Genomic DNA, 17,565 nt, shown 5'->3' on the forward strand with positions numbered 1-17,565 from the left:
CAAATCTCTCTATTGGAAAGCTCGAGCCGGACGTGGCAGAAAAGGTCGTTGGGGTTCAGAGAGTGCCAAACTTTCATCCTCCTTCGATCTCTTCGTCAAGGTAAAACGCCCAGGGTAAGTACATTACATTAGATTTTGTTTATTAAACTTAAACCATAGAAAAAATAAGCTGATAATTTTGCGTAAAAAAAAAAACTTGTAGAAAGTGGTAATGGAGCAATTCTATTAAATATGTTTTCGTGACAAGAAAAAGTATGGTTGTGTATTGTGTTGTTAAGATATATCTTATAAACGTTGCTAATGTGTCATTGATTCACTAACTACACCTTGGCACACTGGTTTGCTTGCATATACCACCACACTTTCCTTTTTAGGCTGTTTAGGGAAACAACAATGATTGTAATTATTCATAATAAAGGTTTTTGGGTTAGATTGTGTAAGTATAAATGTGTCGTAACCCTCCACCACCCGACACAGCCAATTAGTAAAGAATTTGTCATGTAAACAAAACGCCAATTAGTTACTACTTCAGCCCACCGGTGTGTTGGAGAGTAAATCCACAACATTCACAATTTACGCTCCAACACACCGGTGGGCTGAAGTAGTCACTAATTGGCCTTTTGTTTACTGACAAATCCCTTACTAATTGGTTGTGTCGGGTGGTGGAGGGTTATGACACTTTATATTTACGCGATCTAACCCAGTTGCTGCTTGCTGTGGTTCTCCCACCTGATGACGGACGCTTGTGTTGCGCCCGCAACGTCGTGGTAAAAAAAAAACTGTATTTATTTTATTTGATACCTACGTGACTTTACCGAAAGAACCAAAGAGTATGAATATTGGTCGCGAAAGCCTACGTGTTAATTATAATTCTGTGGCTTAACGATTCGGAAAAGCCTCGGTGAGGCTCGTGAATTTTTCAAGCGGGCTTTGCGCCCGGACATTGTGTCACGAGTGATTTTGGTGTGGGTTTAAAGCAGAGCGGAGCCAGAGAAAACCTCGCTGCATTCGAGAGGACATCAACCCAGAAGGTCCACGGGGATGGGTGCTCAACCTATTTGCTGTACTGCCATTTCCAGGCCACGGCATAGCCCAAACGGGTTTGGGAGTTTTTGCGAAACTCACCGACTGGTGTCACAAAAGTGCTTGGTTGCAGCTGTGAGCCACCACACTAACACTCCATTTGATCGTTAACAGTGGCAGTATATACTACAATAAGACATTAATTGTATTAAAATATTAGTGTATAATATTATTATATAATTCTTTGTTAATTATAATCTAAAGCCGTTTTTCAATCCACTGCTAGATGAAGGCCTCCCCCATGCTATGTCAATCTCGGTGCTTGTGTTGACTGCACCTGACTACACCATGTGGTCAGTATGGGTTGCTCAGAGCGGTGGGCACGTTAGTCCTAAACTCAAACATCACTCGCCACTGATGTTAGCCGTGGTCAGAATTCGCTCTCAGGCCACAAAGCGCAGTACACTTACCACCATGCTCCAACTAATATTTACCGGTATATTTTGGTTACAATTTAGATTTTTACGACAGGCTGCTTGCATTCAGACGCTATATAAATCCAACTTTTACATTCTGAAAATCCATAAATAATAAATGTTCATGCCACTCCCAGACGCCCTCGCGAGCAGAACCGCAACACCTGTGGTTGGGTGGTGGGGGGACGGTGAAACCGGCTGTCGATGCGCCAGCACCTTCTGCAAGCGATGGAACCTTCATCTGGCGGGGCCACCGCTGTCGACCTCAACGGAACCACGACGACGCCACCACCATCGCTGCTCAACCGCTCGCGGTGCCGCACCGACGACTCGTACACCTACCCCGTCTACGCGGCGCTCTACAGCCTCATCGTGGCGCTCGGCCTGCCGGGCAACACCGTCGCCCTCTACGCGTTCACTCGCCGCATCCGGAGCAGGGGCGCCGCTGTGCGCTACTGCACCAACCTGGCGTGCTCCGACCTGCTCTACATCCTAACGTTGCCGCTGCAGATCGCGTACTACCTGCGCGACGGCGACTGGCCCTTCGGCGACGCGCTCTGCCGCCTGAGCGTCTACACCTTCTGCGTCAACGTCCACTGCAGCATCTTTTTCCTGACGGCCATCAGCGTCAGCCGCTACATGTCGGTGGCGCGGCCCGTGCAGCACTGGGGCGGCCGAGGCGGGCGGGCCAAGCGGACGTGCGTGGCCATATGGGCCTTCACGGCGCTGTGCAGCCTCCCTGTCATGATCACGGGCACCCACGCGGAGGAGGGCGGCCGCGTGCGCTGCTGGGACCATGAGAGCGGTGCCGTCCACAAGTTCGTCATAGGCTCGGCGGCGACGCTGGTCGGCTTCGTCGCGCCCTTCGCCGTCATCGTCTTCTGCTACGTCACCGTCGTCCGCGTGCTCGCCGCGAGGCCGGCGGTGCGCGGCGGCGCCCGAGCAGGCGCATGGAGGTCCAGCCGCAGGGTGTGGGCCCTCAGCCTCACGGTCGTCCTGCTCTTCCTGGTGCTCTTCCTGCCGTACCACATCGTGCGCACCACCTACCTGTTCGCCGAGCTGCGGGCGTCGCGGGGCAGCCGGGTCGCTTGCGAGCAGATCGCCGAGCTGAAGCCGTTCGTGGTGGCCACGGTGTGCATGGCGACCGCCAATGGCTGCTTCGACCCCGTCGTCTACTTCTTCTGCAGCAAGCACTTCCGCAGCTTCCTCTTCCGCCTGATGCCTGACCCCTTCCCATGGCGGTGGAGGCAGCGGCGGCGCCAGGCCTCGCAGCGCCAGGCAGCGCATTGCCTCGACAGGCGCCCGCCGCCGCGACGGATGTTTGCCGCTGTCTCGACGGACACCTCCGCGAAGGCCCCCGTCGAAGATACGGAGACCGAGGCGTCCGTGCAGGAGCCTGCAACCACGAGGCCGAGGGACGTCGAGGAGGTCTCCTTGGATGTGCTTGAGGACTGGCAGACAAAATGATGCTGTCTGCAGACAGTGAGCCCCCCCCCCCCCCCCGCCTAAGTAATTGTGTACCGATAGACCAAACAAACCATTGTTACCGAGACAAGTTCAACAACTTTCCAAAGTGCCTCCAATGGAACATTCCTATCCTCCTATGCCTATGTGAATGTACGCGTACAGTCAGTGAGGATCCCCGTCACCTTGTTGTCAATCCACTGCTGGATGAGGGCCTCCGGAAGCCATGCACGCCCGTGTGGGTTGATTTCAGCACACTTTGGCACGCCGCTCATTGCGGGTTGGTCAAAGTGAGGAGCATTAGGCAGGGCAGTGCAGGAGTACAGCACAACGGATCTTTCTGTACTTCCCACCATGTGGCTGAACAGCCTATAACACCTGTTATGCATCGTTGTCGCGGATCCACTCAGCTGGAAAAATGTTGCAAGTAACGAATGCCAAAATATACCGTCCGGTGAAAAACCCATAACTGTAATGCCCTGTTTCGGAATGTAAACACTACTGGGTGTCTGTCGAGACAAGGCACACGTGACACGTGGGGTCAACAATTATCAATTCCCCTTCAAGGTGGTGCCCTTTAATGTACACATCGATCACAGCTGCATTCTTGGGGTGATCGGGATTTTACTTTGGTGCCCCCCAGCACCCCCCCCCTCTGCCCAGGATATGGAAAACCCTCTTGGTGGCCACCCAATTGTGGAGCTTCCTACCGTTGGTGATCTGGATCTTAGACAGCGTCGATGTCTTTAAATCCCTCACTAAGAAGACATTTTTAAAAACAGCTTTCCTCTAACCGGCACTGTTACTCCCCGGGTCTTGTTTCGCCACCAAGTTCCTTTACTATCATTGTCTTTTTCCTGCCCGACGCCTGGAGACGTTGTGAAAGGTGCTTGATGAACGCTAATTATCCTAATAATAAATTAAATAGCACTATCAAGTGTCTTCCGAGGTGGCCAGGTGGCTCAGGTCAGTGTGACGGGCTGACACCGCTGAGATCCTGGATTTCGGATCCAGGCAGCTGCTTGTGATTAAGCCGGGTTCTGAAGTGTGGTTAGTTGACAGTGTCAGCCCGGTCTGCGAGTAATTTGGCTCTATTCCAGCTCCAAGAATATCTAAACTGAAACTAAACTAAACTTTTTTATTTTACCAGATAAAATAGCCCACTGAGCTATGTAGCTCTGTTTCAGAAGCGACCTGGCCACAAATAATAGGCCAACGAGGTGGCTTATCGTGTGGAAATGGACAGTGGCCAAATACTCTAAATGCTTGTTTATAAATGTGGAGGGAAAAACCGGAGGACCCGGAGAATAATCCACACGACCACGGGGAGAACATGCAAACTCTAATTTTTAGGCGTCGGGATCGAACCCACGACCTCCTGTATACCAGACAAAGTAGTTAACATCTTGCCAATAATATTTCACTGTCACGCAACAGGCATTACCCCTCATTGCAGAGCATGTGGGAAAGCACCGCTCTCGACTGTACGTAAGTCCGAACACTTGTTAACTTGTTATCGCGCAACTCTTAGGAGTCCAGTCTCTCGCCGCGAGTGTGCACTGTGTGGACCAGGTCATTTAAAGGAATCTCAGAAGTAGTTCTGAGATATCCGCACCCATGGGCCGTTCTCCAACACCACGGGTTGCGCTGGTTGTGCTACAGATCCGAACGGTTCATGTCGTCTTATGGCACGATACCAATAGCGCAATCGGGATGAAATAAAAGTGCAACAAAAAAATCTACATTTACATATATACATTTTTGTTTTAAGTTAGTGTCTCCCATGGCGCCGGAATGTAATTACATCTTATTGTGTGTTACGTGAGAGCACTGGACGATGACGCCAAGGAAAGATGGAGGAATTCGAGATTCGCTGTGTCCAGCAACGTTGCCCATCAACACGAGTCCGCACATTAAATGACGTATCACGCACACATGTATTTTAATATTCTTATATTGTATACTCTCACGGTGGTAATCAAAGGGGGCGTCGATTCTCCGCGTAGCCAGCGAATAACGCTCGTGTTTATAATGCGCAAGTTTGAATGGAGGGTGGGAGCAGTGGCACAGTGGTCATCGCAATGCGGCTTACGAACCCGGCAACTTTGCATTCCATTCCCGGCAAAGGGTAGTACATCAGTGGCGAGTGAAATCTGAACTGGTCCTGGGCCCCCTCAGCCCTTCACCAACTCACGCTGACCAGCGTGCCGAATTATGGTCTGTGGATTGACGCAGGACCGTAAATGATTATTTTAGCTTGAATACTGGTGAAGGGAAAGGTTTGTTGCGGGAGACACCACAGGAATGTAGAAGTGAAGTCTCGGAATAAAGTAACAGTCTTGTGGTCTAGCAGTCCGTGTGTAGGGGCTAGGATGATTCGCATGTTTAATGTTTGTGCCAGAGCACAGTGCTGATATCATTGAGTGCCTGGGTTTGAATCCACGATTCAGACCTGTGATTCAATTGGCTTCTCAAGTGTAGCGAATCGTACTATGTATTGTATGTATGTTGAACTTTTTCGCACCATACGTAGCCAACCGGAGGTGCGGGGGAAGGACAACAAACTAAACACGAAACGCAATTCTAAAGAAATTAGTTTTCAATCTAGATTGAAAATAATTTATGAGCTTAGACCGGTCACCATTATCATTATAGGCCATGATCAATCCCCTGCTGGATGAAAGCTTACCAAAGCCGTTGCCACCTCTCAGTTGTTCTGCGATGAACCGATCCACGTGGCACCGGCAGATGAGCCGATTTCATCGCTCCGTCTCCTTGGTGGTCGTATACCGTTCCTCGGTTGCCATTCCATCAGCAGTCTCGTCTGTCGGCTAGCATCCCTTCTGGGAATGTGTCCTGCAGGAGCCCACTTTATTTTGTTAAGTTTGAATTAAGTATTTAACCTGGGTGTGTGTTCTCTAATCCACGTGTTCCTATTTCTTTCTCTTCCAATGCGCATTTAACTTTTAACCTCATTCGGCTTTTGTTTGTCCAGAGGACTAACTAAAAACCATTGGTTTTAGCATGACGTGTGAGAATTGCTCCTTATAAGGGTGCAAGGGTTTATTGTCCCAACGCTAAATACAAAAAGCCGATTGAAGTACTGAGCTGTATCTTGACAGCGGAGTTAAGTGTCGAGTGTGCAGGCGGTGTAACTGCACTGGGGGGGTGGGGGGGGCATGGGATGCGGGGGCCTGGCCCCGTGCTACGAAGAGGGGAGAAATTGTACGGGGTTGAGTTGGGGGGGGTGGGCAATTCATTCGTTGCACCAAAGCCCATGATATGCAGACTGTGTAGGCCACCGTGTCTTGAGGATTTGCTATGTATGTATGTATGACGTTGAACTTCTTTCGCACCGTATGCTGTGCTTCTCGTTGTGGGAGTGTTGTAAGGAGATTGGCTTTTTTTCTCATAACACGACGAAGAAGACGGCCTTCATGGTGACAGATTCGGAATGTCATTTGGGATTTTTAAATAATACCATAATATAAATAAAAACTAGTGGACGTTGCAAACGAACCGCTTGCGTTAAGCCAAAAAGGACATGGTGCCACGCATACTTGGGACTGATTAATAGTGGGAAGGAAACGTGTGGAGGTCGATCTGGGTGGAAAATGCAGAAACGACGAATTTTCCACTTTCACTTCGCGCTGAGCTGAGCAAGAGTTGCTTTTTGATCTGTCTGAGAAACAAATTCACAATTAACCTCTTACCTACAGGCTGCGAAGAATGATTTTCCCGTGAGAGACCAAGGTAAGCACTGCTCTCATTGTGCTGTGCATAGAATAAACGATCGACTTTGCTGGGCTGATTCATGACGATAGGGCTCTCCGCTTCACACCAACAGTAAGATGCACCACGCTGCCGGGTTGTGGCCAATCTCGCGTTTCGTCGCGCTAGCCCAGGGGCTGGCAACCTGCAACTCTGAAGCCGCATGCCGCTCTTGGGGGGGGGGGGGTGTTGCGAATTTGTAAAAAAAAATGTCTCTTGTTATTTTTGTTATTTATGGTTGCAGACCCCTGCGCTAGATATATAGAAACAAAAATTTGGGAGGGGGTTTCAGCGACAAAATACTGTCAACGCCTCCGCAGGCTTTCAAGATGTACGTATGTTGAACTTCTTTCCACCGTACGTAGCCAACCGTGCTTATCGGAGGTGCAGCCGAGCTGAGGACAGGATGCCAAGCGTGTATTTAGAAGCGATTCCATGTGTGTATTGAGGAACCTGTATCGGTTCACACAGTCATACTCGGTACATTGTCTGATGATGGTTTTTGATGGCTGTACAAGGTCTATCTTTGTAGCAAAAAAAAATCAATATATCAATGCATGTGGAGAATACGAGACGGTGGTCCTTAATAAATAATGTGACGAAGCAGTGCTTAAAGAGCCACATGCGGCTCTGGAGCAGAAGGTTGCCGACCTCTGGTCTCGTAACTCTTTGAGGTTCGTTTGGCAATTTCCCATGATAAGGAATCGGCAACCCTGATGATATCCAATCCTGGAGCTGAATATAGCCTACGGTGGAGTTCGAATAGTAAATTACATCCAGCATACTACTGCACACGCCTAACCCTGACCCTACCAATAAATCCCCCATGATGTGACAGATCTCATTCGCTCTCAGAATCTAGGCAAGGTTGTGAGTCTGGATAGTGCTTACATAGGTGACCACTGTGCGCAACAGGTTGCTATAGGCTGCTGCTGCTGCGAGGCTACGTTGTGGGTAACAGAGGGCAGTGCAAATCCACACTAACCTGTGCTCTGAAGTGCGGTCATATACCTGTCCATGATGTACGTTGTTGGGGGCTTTATCACCCAGCAGTGCTTCGACGAAAGGGCTGCACTTGTGCGTGAGCGTTCTGCTGAAGCATTGCACGCTACGGCATGATTATAGCAACGCAGTGTTCCACACTCATGTGGACAAATACAGCGTTCAACTCGCGTCGCATCAAACTATAAAGCAAAGTATTAACAGGTAGCCTCATGCTGTGGAGGTATTTACAAGTCAGTGCGTGATGAAATTGCACATTTGATTACCACGGTTGGCTACGTACGGTGCGAAAGAAGTTCAACATACATGCATAAAGACGTGCCGAAAGGATATTACAGTTCGTACAGACCTTTGTCAATCCACTACTGGATGAATGCCTCTGAAGGCCCTCTCAGTCATATGGGCTATTTAACCATACTTCACCACGCTGGTCAGTGCCGGGCGGGGGAAGGTGACGGAGCCCAGGACCAGTTCAGATATCACGTGCCGCTGATGTTAGCTGTGACCGGGAATTCATCTCAGGTCACCGGGTTTACAGAGCAGTGTGATAACCACTGCGCCACCGCTCCATGGAGACACAATGTCAGATGTAAGCACAAACTAAGGACTGGTAAGGTCATTAATGATTTGTTGAGACAATGTGAGAGATGTAAAAATCATTATATAGAGGACTGGTGTGATCATAGTGCCTTTGGTGAGTAAGGAAGTGACTTTAGCACACTTACAGCACTGCAATCGGTTGGTTTGTAAATTATTTGACAGACTAAATACAAAATATCAATCGATCTTAAAGGCTATTCTGTATTTCTGGGGAAGTGGAGGGGGTTACGTAAGAAGGAATTGAGTGACATTTTACCGAAAGACCCAAAGAATATTTCAAGGCAGTGAATGATTTTTGCATTTGACCAAAATACGACAATGATATACACGCATCCTGAAAGAATACACCCAAATTGTCTGCAATAAGGAAGCTAATACAAATGTAAGTATCGCAGAGCAATGGGTGGATGCTTTTTTGGTACACTTCATTTAAGCACACAGTTGAACCACTGTGATAATACATAGTATAATCCTCATGCGTTGTTTTAAAAACGTACGTATTGCAACATTGGGATAGAGTAATTCACATTGCAATAACATCAACGTGTAGCTTATATGTGTGTAGTCATCTGCTTAATCCCAATGTATCGGTGTTGTACGAAGCTCACAGTCCACCCTAAACCGCATCCACTGCACAAACCATGAAAGATGCGGAAACCTGATACGCAAAAGGAAAATTAAAAACTCTCCAGTGTGCGACTGTGGTCATCCAGAACAGACCATACAGCATGGAGCGATGCAATGCCCGATCCACAAATACAAAGGAGACATAAAAGCGATACACTACTCTGCTACTACTGACGCGGTTGTCTGGCTTGACCACCGGAGTATGAAATTGTAGTAGTTTCGATTTAAAGCTTTGTTTTTTTCCCCTTTTTCCCTTCTACGTGACTTTACTGAAAGAACCAATAATATATTGTAGTAGTTTGAAAATATAACTTACAGCCCTTTGTCAATCAACTGCTAGATGAAGGCTCTCCCATGACATGTTAGTCATGGGATTTGTTTTTACTGGTAGGAACCTCCTGGTTACACCACCAGCCCACAGGGGATTATTGTGTCCGTCCGTGGTGCATCCAAATATGGGAGGGGTGGGGCTGGGTGGAGAGGGGAGGGTGGGGAGGGGCTGGGTGGGGAGGGGCTGGGTGGGGAGGGTGGGGAGTGGCTGGGTGGGGAGTGGCTGGGTGGGGAGGGAGGGGCTGGATGGGGGGTGGGAGGGGTGGGGCTGGGTGGGGAGGGGCTGGTCACCCCGTGGTTCCCTTATAAAACTCAACGTTTAACCTACTCACGCCGGCTTGTGCCCGCCCTCACAGTTAAGGATATTTGCGGAACACACCACGTGGTGCCGCCGTTGACCCTGGCCATTGACCGAGCAACCCAACGTTCCTACCAGCTCCCTCCGCAGGAATGTGTTTTATCACACTCGGGGCTTAATTTCTCAATGAATTTTGTTTCTGGCGTTGGGGCGCCGACCCAACAAGCAGCTGGGAATTATAAATTATTTGCCTAATAAAAGTACTTTTCTCCAGTTTTGTCATGAAGATACCATTTTTAAGTTGTTCGTATCAGACACCGCTGCAACACCACAGTCTTATTTGTGTCTCGGGGAGGTATCGGGGCGGCTGTGAAGGCGTCCGAGTGAGAGATTTCCCTTAATTCATTGCGATTAGCAGCTTCACGTTGTAGCCACGCCGTTTGAGACACATTCTGGGCGGTGACCCATGGCTGTAATGAGACGATGTCACAACGCGAGGAGGTTGCACAGTGCAAATAGAGCAGGTCATGGCCTACACGCTCTAGGAGGCAGTGTCAAAGGGATTGTGGAGTGTGGCCTTGAGGGTTATTGGGGACAGCATTTGCTTGCTTTGTTGTTTTATTTCGTATTGTTTATAAATGCATGACAAGGTTTTTCTTCATTAGAACACAATATTTTCAGAGGTCACTCACAACAGCCCCATCTAGTAGCAATGTCACAAGCCGCCTCTGCTCCCCACTCATGTTAAGCCAGGGGCGGGAATTAAGATCGGGTTGTGGTGTAGGTGAATATTGGGTGAAGCGCTATGTGTGTGCCCCTATCGAAAAAAATATACCGGTTATGGTTAGGGTAAACAAAACGCTGTGTTAATTAGGACAAAGTGATGACTAAACAGATGAATGAGAAGGTAAAACTTCACTGAATGCAAATGGACCAAATGTGTCGCAAATAATTTTGGAACGTGGTCTTCAAAATGCGTGGATATATACATTGCTCATCAACTCTTGTTACAAAAACTAAAGGGGTACAAACTTTACGAGGGGAAACCTACTGTCCCTAGTATTGGCTCCTAAGGGAAAACAAATTCCGTTTCAAATGGGAAAAATTTACTTATATACTCTTACTCCTGGGCTCATAATGGAGGGTGCAAACCAATGTGCCACTAGTGCACCCTTTGAATGAATGTGCACGGCATGTCAGGCCGAACAACACCTCACTTCATCAGCAAGCCAAACCGTCGTGCATCTGTGTATGTACGTATGTATGTAGAACTTCTTTCGCATCGTACATAGCCAACCGTGCTAATCGGAGGTGCTTCTGTGAAGGGTTGCTATGAAGGATGATGTTTCGGTATGATGTCTACGTTTTCGCTTTACAGGCTGGGAGCGTCTTCAATTAAGTTCCCGAAGAAGCGTCCCCGCGTTCTAAGCCGTAGTTTAATGACAACAGTTGTAAGTGTGTTGGCCTGGTCTATTGCACCATCACCAATGCAAGTTCTTACGTTCCACATGCGTGCCCATTTGAGGTTTCCGTTTTGTTTCAACAGCGTTTTAAACCGTGGAAATACCGCATTTTATTGTAACGTATTCTTTGTATTGCAGTTCTGAGGGTGCAAGATATGCGGTTGCAGTCCACTCTTATGCAGTCTGTTCTCTAATAGTTTACAGAACGCGATTTGGATATACAGTGAGGGAAAAGAGTATTTGATCCCCTGCTGATTTTGTACGTTTGCCCACTGACAAAGAAATGATCAGTCTATAATTTTAATGGTAGGTTTATTTGAACAATGAGAGACAGGATAACAACAACAAAAGCCAGAAAAAAGCACGTCAAAAATGTTATAAATTGATTTGCATTTTAATGAGGGAAATAAGTATTTGACCACCTCTCAATCAGAAACATCTCTGGCTCCCAGGTGTCTTTTATACAGGTAACCAGCTGAGATTAGGAGCACACTCTTAAACAGAACTACGTCGCACGAGTAGGAATAAGCGGTTATACGGCTGCATCGGCGTAGCATCACAACAAGGCGGGATGCTGCTGGATGCTATCAATCTCACGTGTTATTATATACTAATTACTAGTTGGAATTTTCTATAACGCGGTGTTCTTCAGAAATGCAACTCTCGTATTATAGGAGAACAGACAGCATTATAGAATGTCTTTAAGCATTATAAACGTGACGTTCAAATCGCGCAAGAATAATGCAATGAATGACCAAAATTTTGGTAATAGTTTTCTGTTCGTTTTCTTTCTTTCCATACTGAGAGAATTGCAAAGACCGCCGCCACACGAGACTCCAAATCCATCCGCGTTGTGAAATGGATCTGCAAACCGCTGACACAACTGCGCCCACCCTTCACTACGAGCCGATTAGCTCCGTGCCACCCAGCCTGTGCCAGCTGCACGACTCCTTCAAACACGACGTCTATACGGCGGTGTACACCGTCATCGCCGTTTTGGGGCTGCCCGCACACTCGCTCGCCCTCTACGTGTTCACCCGCCACTACAAGAAAAACAACTCCTCCAGGAGCTACTGCATCAACCTGGCTTGCGCCGACCTCCTCTACATCCTCACGCTGCCGCTCCAAATCGTCTACTATTCGCGGAATAGCGACTGGCCGTTCGGCGACGCCCTTTGTCGGCTCACGATTTACACCTTCTACGTGAACCTCTACGGCAGCATCTTCTTTCTGACGGCCATCAGCGTCAACCGCTACCTGGCTGTGGCGCGCCCCATGCAGCAGTGGAGAGGCCATGGCAAATGGACCAGGGTGGTGTGCGTCTCCATATGGGCCTTCACTGCGCTGTGCAGCCTTCCCATTGTGCTCACGGGCACCTACGAGTCCGACGGCCGTGTGCGCTGCTTAGAGCCCGCGAGAGAGACCGCCAACAGAGGGATCATGAACAACGTTTCCTTCGCGATTGGCTTCGTCGTCCCGCTGGTCGTCATTGTTTTCTGCTACGCAGCGCTGCTCAAGCATTTGATGCAGGGCAGGGGAACCGGTGGTGCCCAACGAAGGATGTGGAGGACCCAGAGAAGGATCTGGGCCCTCAGCATTACCGTGGTGTTTCTCTTCGTGGCTCTGTTCCTGCCATATCACGTCGTGCGTTCCATCTCTTTGTATGCTGGACTGCAGGCCGAGCTTCCCGACGCAGTGGCCTGTGAGAAGTATAGAGCCTTGCAGCCGACTGTGGTCGCGACAGTCTGCATGGCGACGGCCAATGGCTGCTTCGATCCCGTCATTTACTTCTTCTGCAGCAAGCATTTTCGTAGTTTCCTCTGCCGCGTGGTGTATGTCCCCATCTTCCAAGTAAAAAGCAAACGCGAGCATTTGCAACACAACCCTGCTGTATATCTCAATAGCCAGTTCTGCAACAGTGTTATTCTGCCTCCGCCGCAAAAATATGTTACAGCAACCATGCCAGACGTCTCTGCACAGGATTTTGTGACCGTAGAATCCATGGATATCAAGACATCCGAGGATGTTTGAAGGAACTGCCTGCAACGCAAGATGCATTATTAGGATACAATCGTGAGGGCCCAATCCGAAGAATGTTCATTCGTGTCTAAAATCTTTTAGTTTTGTCTCACAGCACCATACGCATGGGATCCATATGCCCATATCTCAATTGTATCTGCTTACAAATGTGGTTGACAACACTCCTTGTTCATGTACCTTCTCTGCTGTCTCCTTTGAGTCATCTTGGCCCCTATTTTTCCCAACCACCATGTAATTTCAACACTGTCGCGTCTACATTCCTGCAATACCTTGCTCAATCAACTTTTCCTTCACCATCACTGAAACTAAAATAATAATGTGCAGTCATATTTCAAAGCACTGTTGGATTATGGCCTCCCCACGCTGTTGCTATGTGCGTCTAATCTCAATGCTCGGGTGGCTCTTTAACATGCATTACACTGAAATGCAGACGATAGCTAGGCCATGGCTGGATTTTGTATGATGGCAAATGGCATACGAATGGCTGCAATACAGCAACCTAGTAAACATGCAACGCTGGGCCAACTTTGCCATGTGGTTGAACCCGCTGAACCAACGATGGCCCAGCGTTTGTCCAACGTTCCATGTATACAGCGAACGTTTTTCAATATTATGATACTGTCTTGTGATTCTGCCTATACCAGTGTGCTCCATTGCAAGTTGCCATCATACAAAGTCCAGCCATGTTCTTCATTGCAAGGCCCACGGCCCACTGGTGGCCCCTGGTGGCCTTTAGTGGGGCCCCTAACGTGCGGTCCCCCCAACAACACACCGCTTGCAGTCGGTGTGGCAGCCCTCACCCTGATGTTGTAACTGCGAAAGTGCACCACCCCCCCCCCCCTCTCAGAAAATGAGTGAAGAACACTGCCCTTTACAGTCGTTATCATCAGGTGCATTTTCGCGCGTGCTGTTTGATGTGGATTCCATCCACTTCTGTCGCTGTTTTCAGCCACCTTTGCTGCCGTTGTCGTCCATCGCATTGCCCCAGTTCTGTCCGTTGTGTCATTCAATTTGGACCAAGTTCTTCCCCTCTTCTGTCTTACGTGCCTCTTTTGCGCTAGTATTTGTGGTAACCTCTTGATTGCAATAAGACTGTAGGTCCTCTTTTGCGTGTGTCAATTCAGTTTCCCTTGCGAAACCGCGTGGGTGCTAAGCCACCCACAACTTTTCCACTTCTCTTTCTCGTGCGGACAACAACGATGACAAGCCTGCCGGTTGCGGAACTTTTACACATTTTGTGCCGATTGCCAATCGGTGTTCTGCGCTCTAGAACGGTGATAATTCAAGCATTTCCATTCTACCATAATGTGTGAATTCAAATATTCTCAGCAATAATTTCAAAATGTTTCATCACACACTTTTACAGTAGAGTACAATATATATTTTTTCAGTGTAAATAGTTGTGATCCATGTCATAGCTGATACAGTACGTATACGACTACTGGACATGTTCTTCGCTGGGAACGTCGGTACACTGTTTTTCGTTCTTGAGTTTTCCAAAGGCATTCCATCCTGTTCCTGTCAAAAGTTTTTTTCTTGCTTTTGATTGAAAATATTGTACATTTAATACATTATAACATGCTGCCTTAAGCCATTAGTGCACATACATAATTGTCAGTTATGTCATTAACAGAGGTAATGCATTTGTTTTTGCATCACTGTCTATACTAAAGTCCCTAAAATCGAATTAATATTCCGATGGATGTTTTGTTAAGAAATACATTAATAACCCCGGATGTACGTCGTCTCCTTTTTATGTCGTTTCGTAAACATGTCGTAACTTGATTAATACCACTACCAGATTTGCATAGCCTCAAACCACACATCATTGGCAGCATCGTCCGACGTTTCTATCACCTCTCAGCCTTCCCCTCCACCTACCCTAGAAATCGCCTTGATTTACGTCGTTTCGATATTCGCTGTTGCACCTTTCAGGAACGCACCCTCGACGTAAACCAGGTTACTGCTTTACCTTCTTGAAGTGAATCCCAGCAAACATGCAACCTTGCGCCAAGGCTGGCACGGAGTTGAAACCATTGGACCAATGTTGGCCCAACGTTCCATATTGACTGGGATGCTTGTCCCGCATATTTGTGGTGACTATTTTATTGTTTGAAATTATTCAATAAATGCTGATGGGGGAAAAAAAAAGACTTTACCGTTCATACTCTGAGGAATGAAGAGATTCAATACCGTGAAGGACGAGCTGGTAGCAGCGATTAACCTCTCTTGGGGCGAGGCTCAAACAAGTTGGCAAGGACAGGAAGAAGTGGAAACTCATTGCGACCTCGTATCCCATCGGGGATCAAGAGGATTAACTAACTTATACTCTCGGGTCATGGGTCAGTTTCTGAACATGGCTCATTCAGTTGTTCCTCTTTGGTTCTTTCGGTAAAGTCACGTAGGTGAAAAATAAAAAAAACAAATAAATGTCAATAAATCACGACGTTTCGGATGCAACACAAGCGTCCGTCATCAGGTGGGAACAATGACAGCAAAAAAACAGTTTCTGAAATAGGCAAAAGAGCTGCGATTACCAGGGGGTTATATAAGTGAGGGGTGGGTAGCCAAGTATAGAGAGAGGGTGCAGGGGAAAGGAGGCAAATGAGACATTGAGGGTCAATGGCCTCAAGAGCAGCGGGCGGTACATGGAGCGCCTAAGTGGCAAGATTGGTGGGACAAGGTAAACACATGATTTAATAAATTAAGATGTGTACACGTAAACACACAAATTAAAATGTTTCCATAAATAAACTTGCACATTGAACATTACTGCTGAGCCAAGAATGTGTCCCGCGCGTGACGGCACTCCACATGAGGCTCCCAGCGTGACGTCACTCCACATAAGGCCCCCAGCGGACGTCACCCCACATGAGCCCCCCCCCCCCGCGAGACGTCACTCCACATGAAGCCCACCCCTCTCATTAATATTAATGATGGGTGGGTTTTCACACTAACGCAGAAGGTCGAGCTGAATTAAATAATTTATTACGCAAAGTCGCTTCAGATATGACGTTTCTTGGCAGAAAGTGACGGTAAAAAATAAATCTACTGTAGCACACTGCAACATCCGTACGTGACGTCACTGCAAAAGAGCCCCCTCCCCCTTCATTAATATTCATGCACGCGTGGAAATTTACACGAACGCTCAAAAAGGTCGCGCACTCCACACCCCTCCCCTCTTTAATAATCATGAGCGGGTGACGTCACTCTACATGCCGCACCCCTCCACAATAACCTTGAGGGGGTGACGTCACTCCACATGCCGCACTCCTCCCCAATAACCATTAGCGGGTGACGTCACTCCACATGGTGCAAACCCCCCCCCCCCACTCATTAATAATCATGAGCTGAACAATTTTTCTATTGAATATTTCAGATTTACTGCAATATACACCCGTCCTTGGACGGGAAAAAAGCTAGTATCTAATAATATCCAATCCGGTCTCATATAAACGGTTGTGACTGACTGATAGGATTTTTACTTGTATTAGAAGGCTATAAAACTGAAATTTGGCACATTGATATTCCAGGCTATACTTCTAAACAAAGAAAAAAACCTAAAATAATGTAAATTCGGGACTGAAAATTGAGGCGGGGGTAATATTTGATCTTTTTTTTGCCAAAGCCTATAAAGTCTGTCCAATATCTTAGGGGCCGTCCATAAATGACGTCACGCACCTAGGGGGGGGCAGACATTTGTGACGATGTGTGACGAGGGGGGGGGGGTTGAGAAATGTGACGTCACATCAAAATGCGCAACTTTACATAAATATAGACAACACGTTCTACTTAAATTTTGATTTAAAGCTTTCGTGACTGCAGGGATTCATATTCTTGGTTATTTTGGTAAAGTCACGTAGAAGGGAAACAATAAAATAATAAAAATATAAAACAAAATTCTCACGACGTTTCGACTGCAACACAAGCAATCAGTCGAAACGTCGTGGGAATTTTATTGTTTTATATTTTTATTATTTTATTGTTTCCCTTCTACGTGACTTTACCGAACGAACCAAGAATACGTTCTACTTAATTTAATAAGACTTTACATTATGAGACCTCCTTTGCCAGAAACAAGATATAGGAATAGGTTTTACCCTTTTAACTGGCACAAAAACTGACACCTTTATTCAAGGCATCATGTTTGCAAAAACCACAACACAAGCAGTCAGAATGCTGTTTGCAAAAACCACAACACAAGCAGTCAGAATGCAAACAAAAAAGACAACTCTGATAATATGCACTGTCCTTGAATTTGATTGGTCCACACCCGAGACAGCTTTTCTTAGAGCCTAGTCTCCATTGGTGTTGGACCAGAAGACGCCAAAAGGCGTACAACTCAAAAACAGCGCACCATCAGAGTATTGAGGGCTCGGGGTGAGCATTTACATTATGAGACCTCCTTTGCCAGAAACAAGATATAGGAATAGGTTTTACCCTTTTAACTGGCACAAAAACTGACACCTTT

General features: G+C 47.4%; 2 protein-coding genes across 2 annotated transcripts; both read left to right on the forward strand.

The window, feature by feature from the left end:
• Positions 1-885: 885 nt before the first annotated feature.
• LOC116951986 (cysteinyl leukotriene receptor 1-like) lies at positions 886-6,108 on the forward strand. The gene has a single exon (XM_076073999.1). It carries the CDS (start codon positions 1,704-1,706, stop codon positions 2,964-2,966), a length of 1,263 nt encoding a protein of 420 aa, XP_075930114.1. The 5' UTR covers positions 886-1,703; the 3' UTR covers positions 2,967-6,108.
• Positions 6,109-6,218: 110 nt separating this feature from the next.
• On the forward strand, positions 6,219-17,019 carry LOC116951931 (cysteinyl leukotriene receptor 1-like). The gene is made up of 2 exons (XM_032970799.2): positions 6,219-6,716; positions 11,862-17,019. The coding sequence occupies exon 2, from the start codon at positions 11,913-11,915 to the stop codon at positions 13,083-13,085; it is 1,173 nt and encodes a 390-aa protein (XP_032826690.1). The 5' UTR covers positions 6,219-6,716; positions 11,862-11,912; the 3' UTR covers positions 13,086-17,019.
• Positions 17,020-17,565: the final 546 nt, after the last annotated feature.

This window comes from Petromyzon marinus, chromosome 44 (assembly GCF_048934315.1).
Source record: "Petromyzon marinus isolate PM22_M1 ecotype Great Lakes invasive population chromosome 44, UKy_Petmar_22M1.pri1.0, whole genome shotgun sequence".
NCBI classification, from domain to species: Eukaryota; Metazoa; Chordata; class Hyperoartia; order Petromyzontiformes; family Petromyzontidae; genus Petromyzon; species Petromyzon marinus.